The sequence below is a fragment of the Melozone crissalis genome, unplaced genomic scaffold, assembly GCF_028551555.1.
Source record: "Melozone crissalis strain CALT ecotype California unplaced genomic scaffold, PUWL_Pcris_2 ptg000019l_1, whole genome shotgun sequence".
Lineage (NCBI taxonomy): Eukaryota > Metazoa > Chordata > Aves > Passeriformes > Passerellidae > Melozone > Melozone crissalis.
Genome location: NW_026535797.1, coordinates 18,035,660 through 18,049,905, shown reverse-complemented (window position 1 = coordinate 18,049,905; position 14,246 = coordinate 18,035,660). Strand labels below are relative to the sequence as shown.

Sequence of the window (14,246 nt, the reverse complement as noted above, 5' to 3'; positions counted from 1 at the left end):
CTGGTGTCTCTTAAGTCAAATCTGGAACCTTCTCCTTCTGTTTCCTGTGGGGGTCCAGTTTAGTCTCTTTTAGTGTTTTACGAGAATGTGCTGACCATGGTGGTAGTGGAGAAGTGTGATGATTGACTTGCAGAGAATTTGTCTCCAGCAAGGACTGGAAAGCAGTAATGCATTTGTAATGGACACAGTCTGGTGAACTCAGTAATTTTGTTTTGGTTCCAGGCACTGGAAAGTGACTATGTCAGTGCCCACCTTCATCGCTGGATCGATCTGATTTTTGGCCACAAGCAGCATGGCTCAGCTGCAGTGGAGGCAGTTAACACCTATCACCCTTACTTCTATGGAGACAAGATGGACCTCAACAATATTAAAGATCCTCTGATTAAGGGCACTATCCTGGGATTTATCAGCAACTTTGGACAGATACCAAAGCAGGTACCACTTTATCATGAGAGTAGAGAACATAATCTATCTTGATCTTTTTTACTGCAAACCAGTAATAGTAACTTAAATGAGAAACACCATCTGATGTAAATCTGCTGAACAATGAGCTGTAGGCTTTTCCAGGCTGGGTACTACCTCAGTATGCACCCCCACTTCTCAACCATGCTGCTCCTGTTGTATCCCATACAGCTGCAGCATCAGCTCTGGGTTCTGCTCCTTCAGTACAGCCACACAAGTTATCACTAGTCTGGGAATGGGTATAGTCAATTAAACCTCAGCTCAAAGTCTCACCTGTGTTTTCTTTCTCATCCAGAATTGTTGGGATTAACTTTCTGTCTCTCTGAGGGATGGAAGGATGTAGTGTGATGAAAAAGCAGTATGTGTACGGTTTTACTTTAATTAAGAGGTTTATGTATGGTGGTCCTGGAGTCTGTGATTAAGGATTTAAACAGGTGTTTCTCCTGCATGGTCTTGCAAATAGAGATTTATGTTTCAATGACATTCCTTTGTTCTAGCTCTTCACGAAGCCACATCCATCTAGGAATGCTCAAGGGAAAGGTCCAGCAGGAAGAGAGTCTGGGCTGTTCCTTCACTCAAGTGGAATTCTTCCTCCTCTTGTGAGCAGTCTGCAAAATCTGAAGCTCTCACCAGTTACCATAAAAGGTACCTCAGTGGCTGTGTTCCATTTTCTGAGCTAACAAGTACACAGTTTTTGGAAAGGATGAATCTGGATTTTCAAGATCATGAAAGTAGTCTCACAGCTTTGTACAAGCTGGTTCAATCAAGATCCCTTCTGCCAATTGTGATTTTTGTATCCTTGTATTAGGAGTCGGCACTGAAAACTTCTTCAAACTTCGATTGTAGAGTTTGGAACAACTTTTCTTTTAAGTCACCCTCTCCACATGTATTTATGCTGTCCACTGGAGAGGAGCGTTCCCACTGTTTTGTGTGGAATCTCAGTTTCAGAGTGGATTTCTGTCTGTGGGCCTGGGCAAAGCACTGAGCCCAGATGTGAGACTTGTCAGTCTCACCACACAAGCTGTGCAAGGAGAAAACATAAGTGCTCTAAACCCAAAAGAATTAAATATTTTCTCTGTCTTGCCAGACTATCCCAAGGGAGCTATTGGGCACATTGTTCATACAGAGAAAGGCATTCTGGCTGTCGAAAAAAATAAAATTTTGATTCCTCCTCTTTGGAGTAAAACATTCTGCTGGGGATTTGAGGACTTCACCTGCTGCTTTGGCACCTATGGATCTGAGAAGGTAAATAAGAAAAACTCTAAGAATTCAAGAAATGAGTTATATGTTGTGGTCTTTGACTGGTTTGGGCTCCCATGTCAAAGGCTGTTGGGGAGCTGATTTCAGAGGATGCTGTACAGGACTTTCTCACTGTCAACCTTCTTGAAGAATCTCAAGCTGGATATCCAAGATAGTTTAAAATGATTTTAAACTGCTCAAAAACATGGCATTTGCCTCCAAATTATCCCAAGTTTTCCATCTAGTGATTGTGTTGTCCATAGGTCATAAGGACAACACAAGGTCTCCTGGTCACTGATTAGAAATTTCATTGTGCAGAAATTTCTGCTGGAATTAAGGCAGAACCATCTGTCAATTCCCCTCAGGCTCTAGCATAGCCCAGTGCATTCATTCAAAATAATGAAGTTAATACTCTTAATTCTTTGCTGTTAAAAATAAATGGTCTATATCATCACACTGCTTGTTAAGGCACTTGACAGATCTAGTTTCTTCCTCTGCCATAAATACACTGATTTTTGGATGTATTTGGGACAATGCTATGCAAAGAATTCTGAGTTAGCTTAGTTACCAGAATAGCATAACATGTAATTCAGCAAGATACTGACTTGGATATTTGTGCAAGTGGCATTCATTATGTTTTTACAGACATACCCAAAGTCTATGGAAATGAAAAAGCCATGAGATATATTTTAATTTCTGCTCCCTGTCTAATAAAATCAGTGCTTAGCAGTTCATAGTGTTGCTGCAGGCATCAATTATTCAGTTTGTCCCTTAAAAACTCAGGGTGATGCTGAGCATAGTGAGTGTGATTGCACAGTCATTGTGAGTAATAGTTGGGAGTCCAACTTGAATTTCTTTAGGACAGCAGTGCCAGGGGGCATGAGCTTATAAAAAACTTTAGTCCCTGTTGTAAGCAGGTAAAGGTTTGTTCTGTCTGTGGCAGGGGTTTGTATCTGTGCCATTCAACTCCACCAGATTCATTGGCACCAGAGTGTTGTCCCAGCTGTGTGGGGCAGAGGTAATGCAGAGTGTGCAGGAGGACGCTTGTGCTGTGATTGGAGCAGTGTGTAATAGACCTGACCCTGATTTAGACTGATTTGTGTGCTGCCAACAGAGCACAGAATGGAATTTAGTGCTTTGTCTTTTGGCTTTTCAATCCAAATAAAGGAGGGTTTGAGGGCCTGGCAGTAACCCTGTTGGCAGTGGCCATCACAGCCTGAGACTTCTTTTTAATCTACATGGAATGTTTGCCTTCTGTTACAATACAGTTGGCAGAATGAGCTTTCCTGAAGTTGTGTAGGAAGTGTGGCACAAAAGGAATCAGGACCCAGATCTCCTAAGACAAGAAATACTGAGCTTTGCTCAGCATTCCTGTTTGCTCCCTGGAAGATGGCACAGCTGCATGCAGCCACAGCCTGTGCAGGTCCACATGTTCACAGCTGTGCCCACATAGACACTGGTTATGAATAGCTTTTCTTTCTTATGTTTAAAATATGGAGGGTTCGTTTTGAAAATTGAATCTGTCATTTGAAAATTGGATGTGTCATAAATACGTAGTATCACCCAATGAGAATTTGACTTAAAGATGCTTTCTTGTACAGAATGTGACTACATTTGAGTGCATGGCAGACTGGGGAAAGTGCCTCTGTGCAGTGTGTCCTTCAGCAACTACCATCATCACATCTGGAACAAGCTCAGTTGTGTGTGTCTGGGAATTCTCCCTGGTCAAGGACAAAGTGAAATGTCTAAACCTGAGACAGGTAAATACTCTGGCTTTTCTGCTATGGAAACTTGATGAAACCCAGAAAATAAGGTTTTTATCTCTCAGATGATTGCCAGAAGAAGCACCTTTGTTGAATAAGGCAGGAAAAAGGCAGTAGTAAGCATGTGACATGTGACAGCCTGTATCAGGGCAGGAGCTGATAAAATGCCTTGTACCAACAGCTCATAGCTATGAGTGCCACTTGGTGGATTTTTTCCCTTTAGTAGCATTTTCAAAGTTCATAATGATAAAAGAAATAATGAAGATAAGGCATATTTTCCTCTCTTGAAGTGCAGCCCTTGGGTTATTTTCAGAAACAAGTATCACCTAGAGATGCTTATAATTTGTTCTGGGCTGCTACAGCAATGGACAGGATCTCTGAAATATCCTGCAAACTTAGCTGGTGGAGATGAAGCCTCAGCCAGCAAAGTTCTTGATTCTTTTTCCTCAGCCTGAATTCAGAATATAAAAGATGTATCTGTCACTCTGTGTGAGAGGTATGCATCCATAAGAATGCTATAGCTTTTGACCTCATTATCCAAAGCCTTGAAGTGATTGTTGATTTAGAGCTCATCTGTAGTCACCAACCACCTGTATACATGCTATTTCATTTACAAAATTGAATTCTCATGCAACATTTGTGTGGTTCAGCTATGATGAGTTCTCAGCTTTACAAGTAGAACTAGAGTATGCCACTATCATATCTGGAAGGTAGCATGGGGCCATTTTTCCCGAAAGAAATGAAGATACTCTTGATTAAAAAACTCTGCTGCTTTTAGGAAGACAAAGGGTTCATTGATCACCAAGGCCTCCAAGTGTTAGAAGCTTCTTCTGTTTGTTTGTTCTGGAGAGGTATTCAGATATTTCAATGTTCTTCCTACCTTAAGCCAAAACATATTTTATTTGTCATTAAATGAAGTGAAAATTTCTTTGTCTGCTGGAATGCCAGAGAAGTATTTAGATCTTCATTTACCAGAAATTCCTGTTGTAATTTGTGTTGAAATTAGCGGGGGAAACTGTTTTAGAGCAGCCTCTCTTTTGAGGTTTATGATGTTAAATGCTGTAGAAGACAGAAATATGAGACAAGATCTAACGACCTTTTAATTCAGCTGGTTATTATTCCAAAGGAGGACATGAATATAGAAATGGAAGAAATAGCATCAGAGAATATCATAAGCAATAATTTTCATCAGCATCTAAACAGTTAGGGGGTCAGTCTGAGTTTCAGGCAACCCAAGATGCTGTCTTTTATCTGCATTACAATGTCTTTCTCTTTAACAATCTAAAATCAGCTTTGCTGATGTGTTCCACTGTGGTTAATTTGGTATTACCCAAAATCCACAAAGTGGTATGAGATCATGCAATTACAAATTTTGTGTTTTTTCCTTTACTTTGCCAGCGGAGGGGTTTTTTTTCCTTTTTATGACTGTCTGGACTGGATGTAAACTTGAACTATGGTTCTAAATATCTTCCAGTGAATTACTTTCTGTTTTCCTGTAATTCACTGTTTCATGGTGGCTGCTTTTTCTGCTGAACAAAAAAATTTCCTGAGAGAGTGAGCTTTGCTTAAGAACAGCTTATGTGCTATAAAGTGGATGCTATTCACTTACCAGCTGTCTCATGGGACTGACACATTCTGGTTTGGAATGTAGTAAAGTACAGAAACTATATTTCTGCAGAAAAAGTAGCTTTTTCCTCTCTAGTGGGATCTGCTTGCACAGTTTTGGGGAACACTAAAGATTGAGCGTAATTGCCTGAGTATTGATCCATGCAATTTACCAGCAGAGGGATCTGTGCAATCCAGTCGCCAGAATTTCTGGGCCGAACAAAGCACTCGAGCTAGGTGTGCTCTCTGCCTCACAGACCTCTCAGGAAGGTGTGGAGCTTATCTGCAGTGTGTCTGTGTCCTTGTCAGACAGTTAACTAGAATGGTCAAACTTGATTTAAGTTTTCATGGACTAAACATCCTTGCAGTGATCCTTGCATCCCTCTTTTTTGTCTTTTGATATTTGTTAAAATACCTTGGAGATTGGCCTCGAGATCTTTATGCAAATATGCTCCAGGAGATTTCCCATTAAGGAAAAATCTGTCAATCTTTGCAGAGCGATAATGAAAATATGTAGGGAGTCAAAAGCATGAAACTTTTTTCATTAATGTGTATTGAGACTGCTGGGTTGAAGCTGATACTGTAATTGCGTGCAGATCTTGAGAACACTGCATAAAACAATTGTTAGCAGCATACTTCAATCCATGCCTTCTCTCTGTGCTGTTAAATTGCCTAAAGCATGTTTCTTTTTTAAAGAAACTGTTTAAATAAAACTAAGTTTAACTGGACACTCCTTATGTCTCTGAACCTATGAAACAACATCAATAATAGAATATTGTGTAACGATGAAAGAGAGGCATTCCTACATGGCTTAAAGCAAGAATTCTCCATAAATGCTGTTTCTCCTCTTAACCAATATTAGAAATGTATTAGTACTTGTTCAGATACACATGAAAATATGACTCAGAAGGTTACTGAATTGCATCTTGATAAATTGTATTTCAAAAAGTTTTTTAAATATTGAGAAATTTCCAAGCATAAATATTAGTTAAAATTGCATGAACCTAAGTGATTTTTTTTTCTTTTTTTCTTGCTGAGCACAGAGCACTGTCTTAGAGTCTGAAGAGTAGGCCAGGGGGCCTGAATCACTGTGTAATTTGGGCAAGTCATATAATAATCTCTTGGACCCTCAGCTTTCTTCAACTATGAGTTGAGGACAAGGACGCTTCTCTGTAATATCCTTTGGTATTTCCCCCTCATTCCCTCTTCAGTTCTCCAAAGAATGACTAGGTTGCTTGTTCTTACTAAGCAAATGAGGTATTCCCTAGTAAATCACCCACCGTCTGCTGTGGTTTATTGGTTGGTTTTTCCCCACCAGGCTTTGTATGGACACACTCAGGCAGTGACCTGCCTTGCTGCATCTGTAGCCTACAGCATCTTTGTGAGTGGCTCTGATGACAGAACGTGCATCATCTGGGACCTGAACCAGCTGACGTTCATAAACCAGCTTCCTGCCCACGAGGAGAGCCTCCGCTCTGTAGCCATCAACAATTCAACAGTAAGATCTTCATTTATCATCTTTCTTCTGATGCATCCATGAACATTTCATGATAATGTAATGGGTGCTTTTCCCAACATAAAAACATCCTGAGAGTCTGATACATTGATTTTTTTTTTTCTTTCTACTGAGATTGCTAATAGTGTTTTTAATGATGAGAGCGAGCACTAAAAGCAACATCTTAGACTGAGTAGCTAAGTAGCTAAGAAGCATCTGTGGATAGATAGCAGGATTAAACAACTTTAAGTTTATGGAGCATGAAGTATTACCCTAGTACCTCCTGGATTTGGCTCACCCATAACCTTGTTGCCCCTGTTATTTCAGTAATTTCTCCTGACATTCCTGCAGCAGAGCCACATCTGAGCAGTACATTCATGCAGCTGAGACACATTAGACTGCAGTCTGCCAGCTCAGGTGACAACTGCCTTACACCTTTGCAGTGATATGTTGGCTATTTCCTTTCCTTTCTACTCCCAGGTGCAGGGAGAGCTCCTGATAGCAGTGGGTACAAATCTGTGGTGTGTGCCTCGCCAGAATTGCATGCATGTTGATAGGAAAATATTCTGTATTAGATTTTACTGCAAACACTCTGGATGAGATTTTTATACTCCCAAAAATGTTACTTTCATTTTTTTTTTTTTTTTTTTTTCTCTCTGCTAATATACTAAAACAGGATTTCAGCTGCTCAGGCAACTCAAGGTTGAATCCAGTCCTGGATATTGTACAAAAGCAAAATTGAGTTCATAGCAGTAAGAAACCAGGCAGATATTCTCTACTTGGTCTGTGCCAAAGCAGTCATCTCCTATCAGAGCTTTATTAACCATGCAGCCTGATGGCTAGCAATTTGAGGGTGGGAATTCAGTTGTCTGTTCAGTGCCAGCTCAGCCCCCAGCCCTAGCAGTCCTGGTTAGTGTAAAGTGGCCAGTGGCCTCAGCAGGCCAGCTCAGAATATCCTGCTGGTCCCTTGTGAAGTGAGCTGCAGCAGTGCCAAGCACTCAGAAATGAAGGGAGGGCTGGCACAGAGCTGCTGGAGATCCCAAGGGAACAGAGCTCTCTCCATTCTGCACCAGCCGGTTCAGCAGCCTTTTCAGGTATCTGCTCTCCTGGAACTGTCCAAAAATGAGACAGCCTGTGCCAGGAACAGTCTGGTGACTGATCCAAATGACTGATCTCCACTTTATTGGAGTGCAAAGGGTTAAGCTGTTTGGATAACAGTATATCAAAAGGTTCATTTAATAGAGGAAAAACCTTAGAAAAGTATGACTGAAGCTTCAAGGAAAATAAAAAGGCCCATATCTTGTGGATTAAAAAATTCTTTTTGAAATTAGCAAAACAGAATACTTAATTCTGAAATGCAATTTTTGTTTAATTCTTCTCTCTATATTTATGTAAAGCTACATGAAAATAGAAACAAATTGTTTCCATTGTGCTACAGTGTTTTGATTGACACAAAATTACATGATTGGTAGCAAGGGTTTTTTCCTGAAAAATTCAGAATGGTTCAAAGCAAAGTTTTGAAGAAAAAAACTGAACCACTGAAATAAGAACCCTATATAGCTCTTCATTATATGATTCTTGGAGTTGCTTGAACATCTAGAAGTTCCATCTATAGATCCAAACCCCATGGTATTTGTGTAGTGTAGGTGCAAAATAAGAACTGTCCTGAAAAGTTCATTAACTAAGGAGGATTGTAAAAGCTTGCTGTAATTATTTCAGTTAGTTTTAAATCCCTGATCCAGACCTGAAAAGCACTGTAGATTATTGCCAAATGCCTGGACATCATGTACTCTCATGCAGGTAAGGTAGCTGAAATTTAATCTCTTGAATTATTGGCAGCTCTGTTTTGAACATGCTATCATTTTTTATCTTCAGAATTCTGCCCAGCAGTGTGAAGAGCCCTGGCCCCAATTGAGGCAGGGGTGAAATAAGGTGTGAGGTGACTTAAACCAGATGCAAGCTGCTAATTTAAGGGCACACTTAAATGTGTCCTTAATGTGTCTGCACTTAAATGTCTGTCCTTTCTCAGAATCAGATGACTTTGCTGTTGAGGTTCTATTTAGCTGATTCTTTCTATGGATCAAGAGTAGAAAAGTCATGTAGAATTTCAATTAATAACTTGATCAAAATGCACTTTTGATTAGATCATTTACAATTGCCACATCAGCTCTTGGTTCTTTGTGTTTCCCTGAAGACTAACCTGAGTATTTGCTCCTTACAAGCAGCCTCTGGTAAGGCTGCACCTGCATGGAGTGGAGGGGAGAGGTGCAAAGGATGTTTTCTGCATCACAAATGCAGGGCACTGGATGCAGAGCTGGCCATTGGTCCAATGCAGAACACGGTGCAGAAATGCGATGACAGTGAGCTCCCTGTGAGGGGCAGAGGAGGATTGTGGAATCACCACAGGCTTCCTGGCTAAGCAGGTGAACACCACATCCTTGTGTCAGGGAATGCTTCTTTGTAAAACTTATAAGAGCACTAGTTCTGGCCCAGAACCTGTGCTAGGCAGTGCTTGTGCACAGCCCCTGATGGTCACTGGGTCAGACCGTGAGTCTGCTTTTTTTACTAAAAACCTGGATTTTATGGAAAACAGAAAGGGAACATTTCATTAAATATTTTCATTCTAAAAATGTGGGGGAAAGCCCCTTTTTCTGCATTATCTTGCTAGATCTGAGGCAGTTATTTCAGGTTTCTGTGATGTAAAAGTGTCAGAATTTTTCATGGAAAAAAAAGTAATTTTTGCTTTGTCTGGTTTATATCTTCTGCCCAATGGAGAAAACAATGGTCAGAATTTACATCAGAGGAGTTCAGCAATTTCTAATCAGCATTTAAAAGTCATGAGGAGGATGAGTGTGGGGCTTGGAGACATTGCCTCTTGCTGTGTTCCAGGGTGACATTGTGTCCTGTGCGGGATCTCAGCTGTACCTGTGGACAGTCAATGGGCAGCCCCTGGCGAGCACCAGCACTGCCTGCAGCCCCAGCTGCCACCTCCTGACCTGCTGCTGCTTTGCTGAAGTGATGGACTGGGACACACGCAGCATCATCATCACAGGAAGCACAGATGGAGTGGTCAGGGTAGGTGGATGGGAGAGGGAAAAGGAATCTTAATTAAATGTACACCAAAGGTTGAGATTTTTTTATTCTAAATGGAGGGACAGAGCTACTAAAAACCCCTGACACTTTCTTAAAAGTACAGCAGAGGGCAAAAAATGAAAATCAGAGTAAAATATTATCTTCCTATCAACTTTTATCCTCCTGACAAGAGGACTTCTTGCCATACAGGGAGAATTTGGAAAATGTGCTCTCCATTCTAGGGTGATTTTGAAAGCAAAAATTCTGTCACTCCTTAGAAACATGTTTGAATATGGTTTCTGAGAGTTCACATCTCAGTATATTAACACCTACTTTCTCATGAGTAGGAATTTACTGCTGATTCTGCCTCCAGTATGGTAGGTGAACTTCCTGGGTTGCTGGGATTTTCAATAGCATGTCAGCCTTGCAACCCCACCAGCTCCCTGCACACATTCCTCCAGTGTGATGCCCTGCAGCACAGTGACAGACACAGCTGTGAAATCCTGGTGTTACAAGTCCAATTCCCAACCCCTTGCTGGGAAGCAGGAGCTGAATCTTTTTCTCATTGTTACCATCCATGCTTTTTTCCATGTTTCCCCCCTCACTGGCACAGCTGTGGAAGATGAAATACAGCAACACCCCAGAGCAAGGTGCTGGGCTGAGAGCGCAGAGCGGCGTGATGGAAGAGCTGGACAGCACAGGTATGACCACAGTGGGGTTACTGGGACCCAGTGCTGCTGGCCTTGGTTGGTGGTGAGGAGGGAGAGGGGGTGTGAGCACTGTGGTGTGAAGGGAAGATGGTGTGGGCAACAGGTGCAGTGTTACTGTGACCAGCAACAGTGGTGGGTGGCAACAAAGAGCACCCCTGAGGCAGCCATCTCATGGGCACACCTGGATGAAGCTGAAGGCTTTTGCACAGGCTCTCCCAACCTCAGAAGTCCACCTTTCTGCATGAACCTCTAAACCAATGGCTGGAAATAGTCCTGGCTGCAGGAAGTCCACTGCCTGGGCACCCCTGCTGATGGCCTGTACTAAAGTATCCTGGCAGAGTGGGCAGTGCCAATCCTGCTCTGGGATGGAACAGAGAGGTTTGCTGTCTTTGCCACCTTAAAACAAGTAAGAGGTCCTTCATACTGGTGGGAGGCCAGCAGCAGGCCTAGCGCTTGGAGCTGTTTATTCAAGGCTGTGTGCAGCTGAAGCTGATACCATGGAGATCTCACAGAGCTGAGGTTAATGAGATGGTGGTACTATGGTGCTGACTGGAACTAAAAACAATTCAAGCTCACTTCTCTGTGCTAACAAATACAGGAGCTGAAACCTGTCAGAAACCTTTAAAGACACAGCCTAAATAGCACAGCTTTCTTCTTTTCCCAGCGCTTTTTCTATGAGAAAGGAATTGTGGTGTTATTATGTTTAATTTATTCCACTTATTTGCTGTGGTCCTCATTACAGACATTCTCTATTACTTCAATTTTAGGCATGCAGTTTGCATAAATATAGAGCTATAGATGTAACATCTCCAAAAAGAAAGATATTATACAGTAATTGGGCATTACCACAGAGATCTTCAGAAGTGCTGTTCATGGAACTTGGCATCAGCATTGCTTAGATTGCAATGTGAAAACATTTCCAATATGCTTCTGTATGTTTTATGGCCTAACCAGATGCTTATCAAACCTTTTGTCATGCCTCAAAGTAGCCAGAGCCAGATGCTTCTAGGAAAGGTGTAAGAACACCTGAGATGCCAGATGTGAGGTAGTCTGGCTGTAGTAACTTCATATTTGTTTTTGTTCTCATCTCTAATTGAAGAATGTTTTGTCAATAAGTCAAAGCTAAAGACTTAACATCTTTACAAAATCCCTGTGGTATTCTGTAGTCATTTTGTGGATTCTCTTTACCTATAGAAAATTCTCCTTTGATTTAAGAATTTCTGAAGTTCTTGTCTGTAACTCCCCATGGCAGGTCTTTCCAGGCATAATTCCAAATGCATGTTTTTTAACAGATTGATATTTTAGCTATTTGTAAAATGTATATCTTAAGCAGTTCTCTAAATGAGGACTTAAAAGCCATCCATGGGAGCACAGCAGAAGATTCTTGTTTGTGGTTTTCGTCCAAGAGGACTGTAAAAGATTTGTGCCCACCCCAGGTATCCAGTGATGTGTAGAGACAGCACCTGTTTGCACATGAGCATAAGGCTGTGTGTTTTCAGATGGATACAGGAACGGCATTCTTTAATAAAGAGTTGAAAGGTGTAATCAAAGCAGGGTCATACTCCCTTAACCTATTCAGATGACTACAGAATTATTTTAAATGACCAAATATTCCCACATCTCATTCTGTGCATTAAAGAAAATAAAATTAATATGAAAAAAAGTCATTAGAAAGACCAGAGTAACTGATTGTGTTATGTTGTTAGGTGTGTGTATGTATGTGTGTGTATGTGAAATGTCCACAGCATTTAATTATTGGTTCTGTTATGAGCAGATTTAGATAAGTTGATAATACTAGGGCTTTATGTAATTTCTTTTTACTAGGCAATTATAGGCTGTATTATATCCTGGCAGCAAAGTATTGTGGGGCATCTTATTAAGCACAGAGCCAGTGAAAACTGATGAACAATTTTGCTGAACTAGGCATGCAATTTAGAAAGCAATAATACACAAATCCAATTTAGCACACAATTGATACCGCCGCACGTCAGCACATGTAACTATCATAGCCACAAATTAAATTGGGATGGGCCTATTTTGCAACAGCACAGGCCAAGATTAAATATATTTGTTCTCAACTTAACAACTTGCTGACCGTAAATAATAACAATCTCATCTGTGCTGCCCCCTAGACGCTTTCTAAATATTTCTTTTTAAACCGCACAACAGGTAACAGGTGTGGAAAACATCTTGTTCTCTGTCGGGAGCTGAACCCCAGCGCTGCCCTGGCTGGCCGGGCGAGCAGGACGAGCGCGGCGGTGACGGCGCTGGCCGTGTCCAGGTAGGGAACATGCCCAGCAGAGGGGCCCTGGGCGGGGCTCCTGCTGCTCCTTCGGGTTGGGGCTTTTGAGAGCTCAGCTGGACCTCTTGTAGCCAAAAGCAGCCCCTCAAGGAGCTAGCCTGGCTAGGTGCGTTAATGAATGATGTTGGGGGAGTCATTGGATAGGTAGGAGACAAGCCAAGAGCAATAGCAGGTTTTGGCCAGAATAGCTGTAGAACTTGGTAGCTGCTACACCATCTCTGCAACATGGAAATAACTCCTGTCTTAGGAGTGGCTGGAGATACTACCTCCTTAAAATGTGAACAGGAAGTTTTTGGCCAAAGGACAGCTTTGCTGTTCAACTCCTCTCAGTTTGCACAGCCAGCAGTTGTTTACTCAAGCCCCTCCCGCAGTCATCTGGCTGTAATGTTTGTTGTTATCTCCTACTCCAGGATGTTATGATGTACTGAAAAAAACTTACTGTCTCTTTCTCTGAAAGTGTTGCAATTTTGACAGCTGATAAAAGGTCCCTGCATTCTGCATGCTCAGCCTTAGAGCAGTTGGTGTGATGTTGATGTGCATTGAAAGGAGGGGGAACGTTCAGGGTGAGGGTTACTTTCATTAGTGTTGGTGGCACTGCATGCAGAGGAGATTTCATTGGCTGAAACCAGGACATTGGGCTAACAAGTCTGAATTCTGAATCTGGACAGCAGATTATTGAACATCCATAGAATCTCAGAGAAGGCTGAGACCTTCTGATCTGGTTAAGTTGTCCCAAACTCACCCACTGAACTCTGGGAAATTTTGGATCCAATTCTAAGCTCAATCTTTGAACTACCAAACTCTGAATATTCTATAACATGGGTCTTCAATTTTAACTTTAAAGAGAATGTTCGCCCCTGAATATTGCATCCTCCTAATTGCTGCACATACAGAAAAAACCTTGATCCTGTTTGTGTCATCTTCCTCACATGGTTTTCTTTGTCTTTTTCTCTCTTTCTCAAGAAATTCCTCCAAGCTCCTAGTGGGTGATGACTGGGGAAGACTCTACTGCTGGTCTGTGGATGGGTAGAAAGAAACAGTCAAGATTTCTTGATTTTTCAACCTTTTGGATGGAGAGAAAATTTATCCTTTGGAGCATGAGAGAAGCAGAGAAACTGGAAGCCTCTGGCTGGGGACTGAATGTTAAGGGAGTTGTTGGACTGACCCTGGAGTCAGGCATAATTTAAATTAGACACTGGACCCCAAAGTTGTGAGAGAAACTGACACATATGCACATAGACAATGAGATTTTTGTAGTATTTGTCTTGGGAAAACTTTTGTATTTAAAATGTTATTTTAGATACTTAATTTGACATAATACATTGTATTTCACAAATATTATTTAGCAAATAAAACTGCCTTGATTATGCCAAAGAGCAGTGTAGCTTAATAATAACATATTGTATTTTTAATATAATGGGATAAAAAATACTTGGGCTTCAAACAGGTAAATGAGTATGTCCCAGTATTTTTGTTCTTCACTGACATGCAAGAATATTAATATCTCCATTCTTACTCTTCCCTTCTCCCTGAATTTGCATTAAAATATATGCATGCCTTGTGAAAAGCTGTTTTGCTTGCAAAGTGAAGTTTGGAAT

The 14,246-nt window shown here is 41.3% G+C and overlaps 1 protein-coding gene across 1 annotated transcript in view; it reads left to right on the top strand.

Annotated features, from left to right (window-relative positions):
* WDFY4 (WDFY family member 4) overlaps positions 1-13,912 on the top strand; it is a 108,414-nt gene extending 94,502 nt beyond the window's left edge. The window contains exons 53-61 of the mRNA XM_054276966.1: positions 223-435; positions 960-1,107; positions 1,550-1,707; positions 3,303-3,461; positions 6,388-6,567; positions 9,454-9,639; positions 10,250-10,337; positions 12,516-12,627; positions 13,612-13,912. Coding sequence (XP_054132941.1) covers positions 223-435; positions 960-1,107; positions 1,550-1,707; positions 3,303-3,461; positions 6,388-6,567; positions 9,454-9,639; positions 10,250-10,337; positions 12,516-12,627; positions 13,612-13,678 — 1,311 coding nt within the window. The 3' untranslated portion in view covers positions 13,679-13,912. The remainder of the gene's footprint in view (positions 1-222; positions 436-959; positions 1,108-1,549; positions 1,708-3,302; positions 3,462-6,387; positions 6,568-9,453; positions 9,640-10,249; positions 10,338-12,515; positions 12,628-13,611) is intronic.
* The last annotated feature ends 334 nt before the right edge of the window (positions 13,913-14,246 follow it).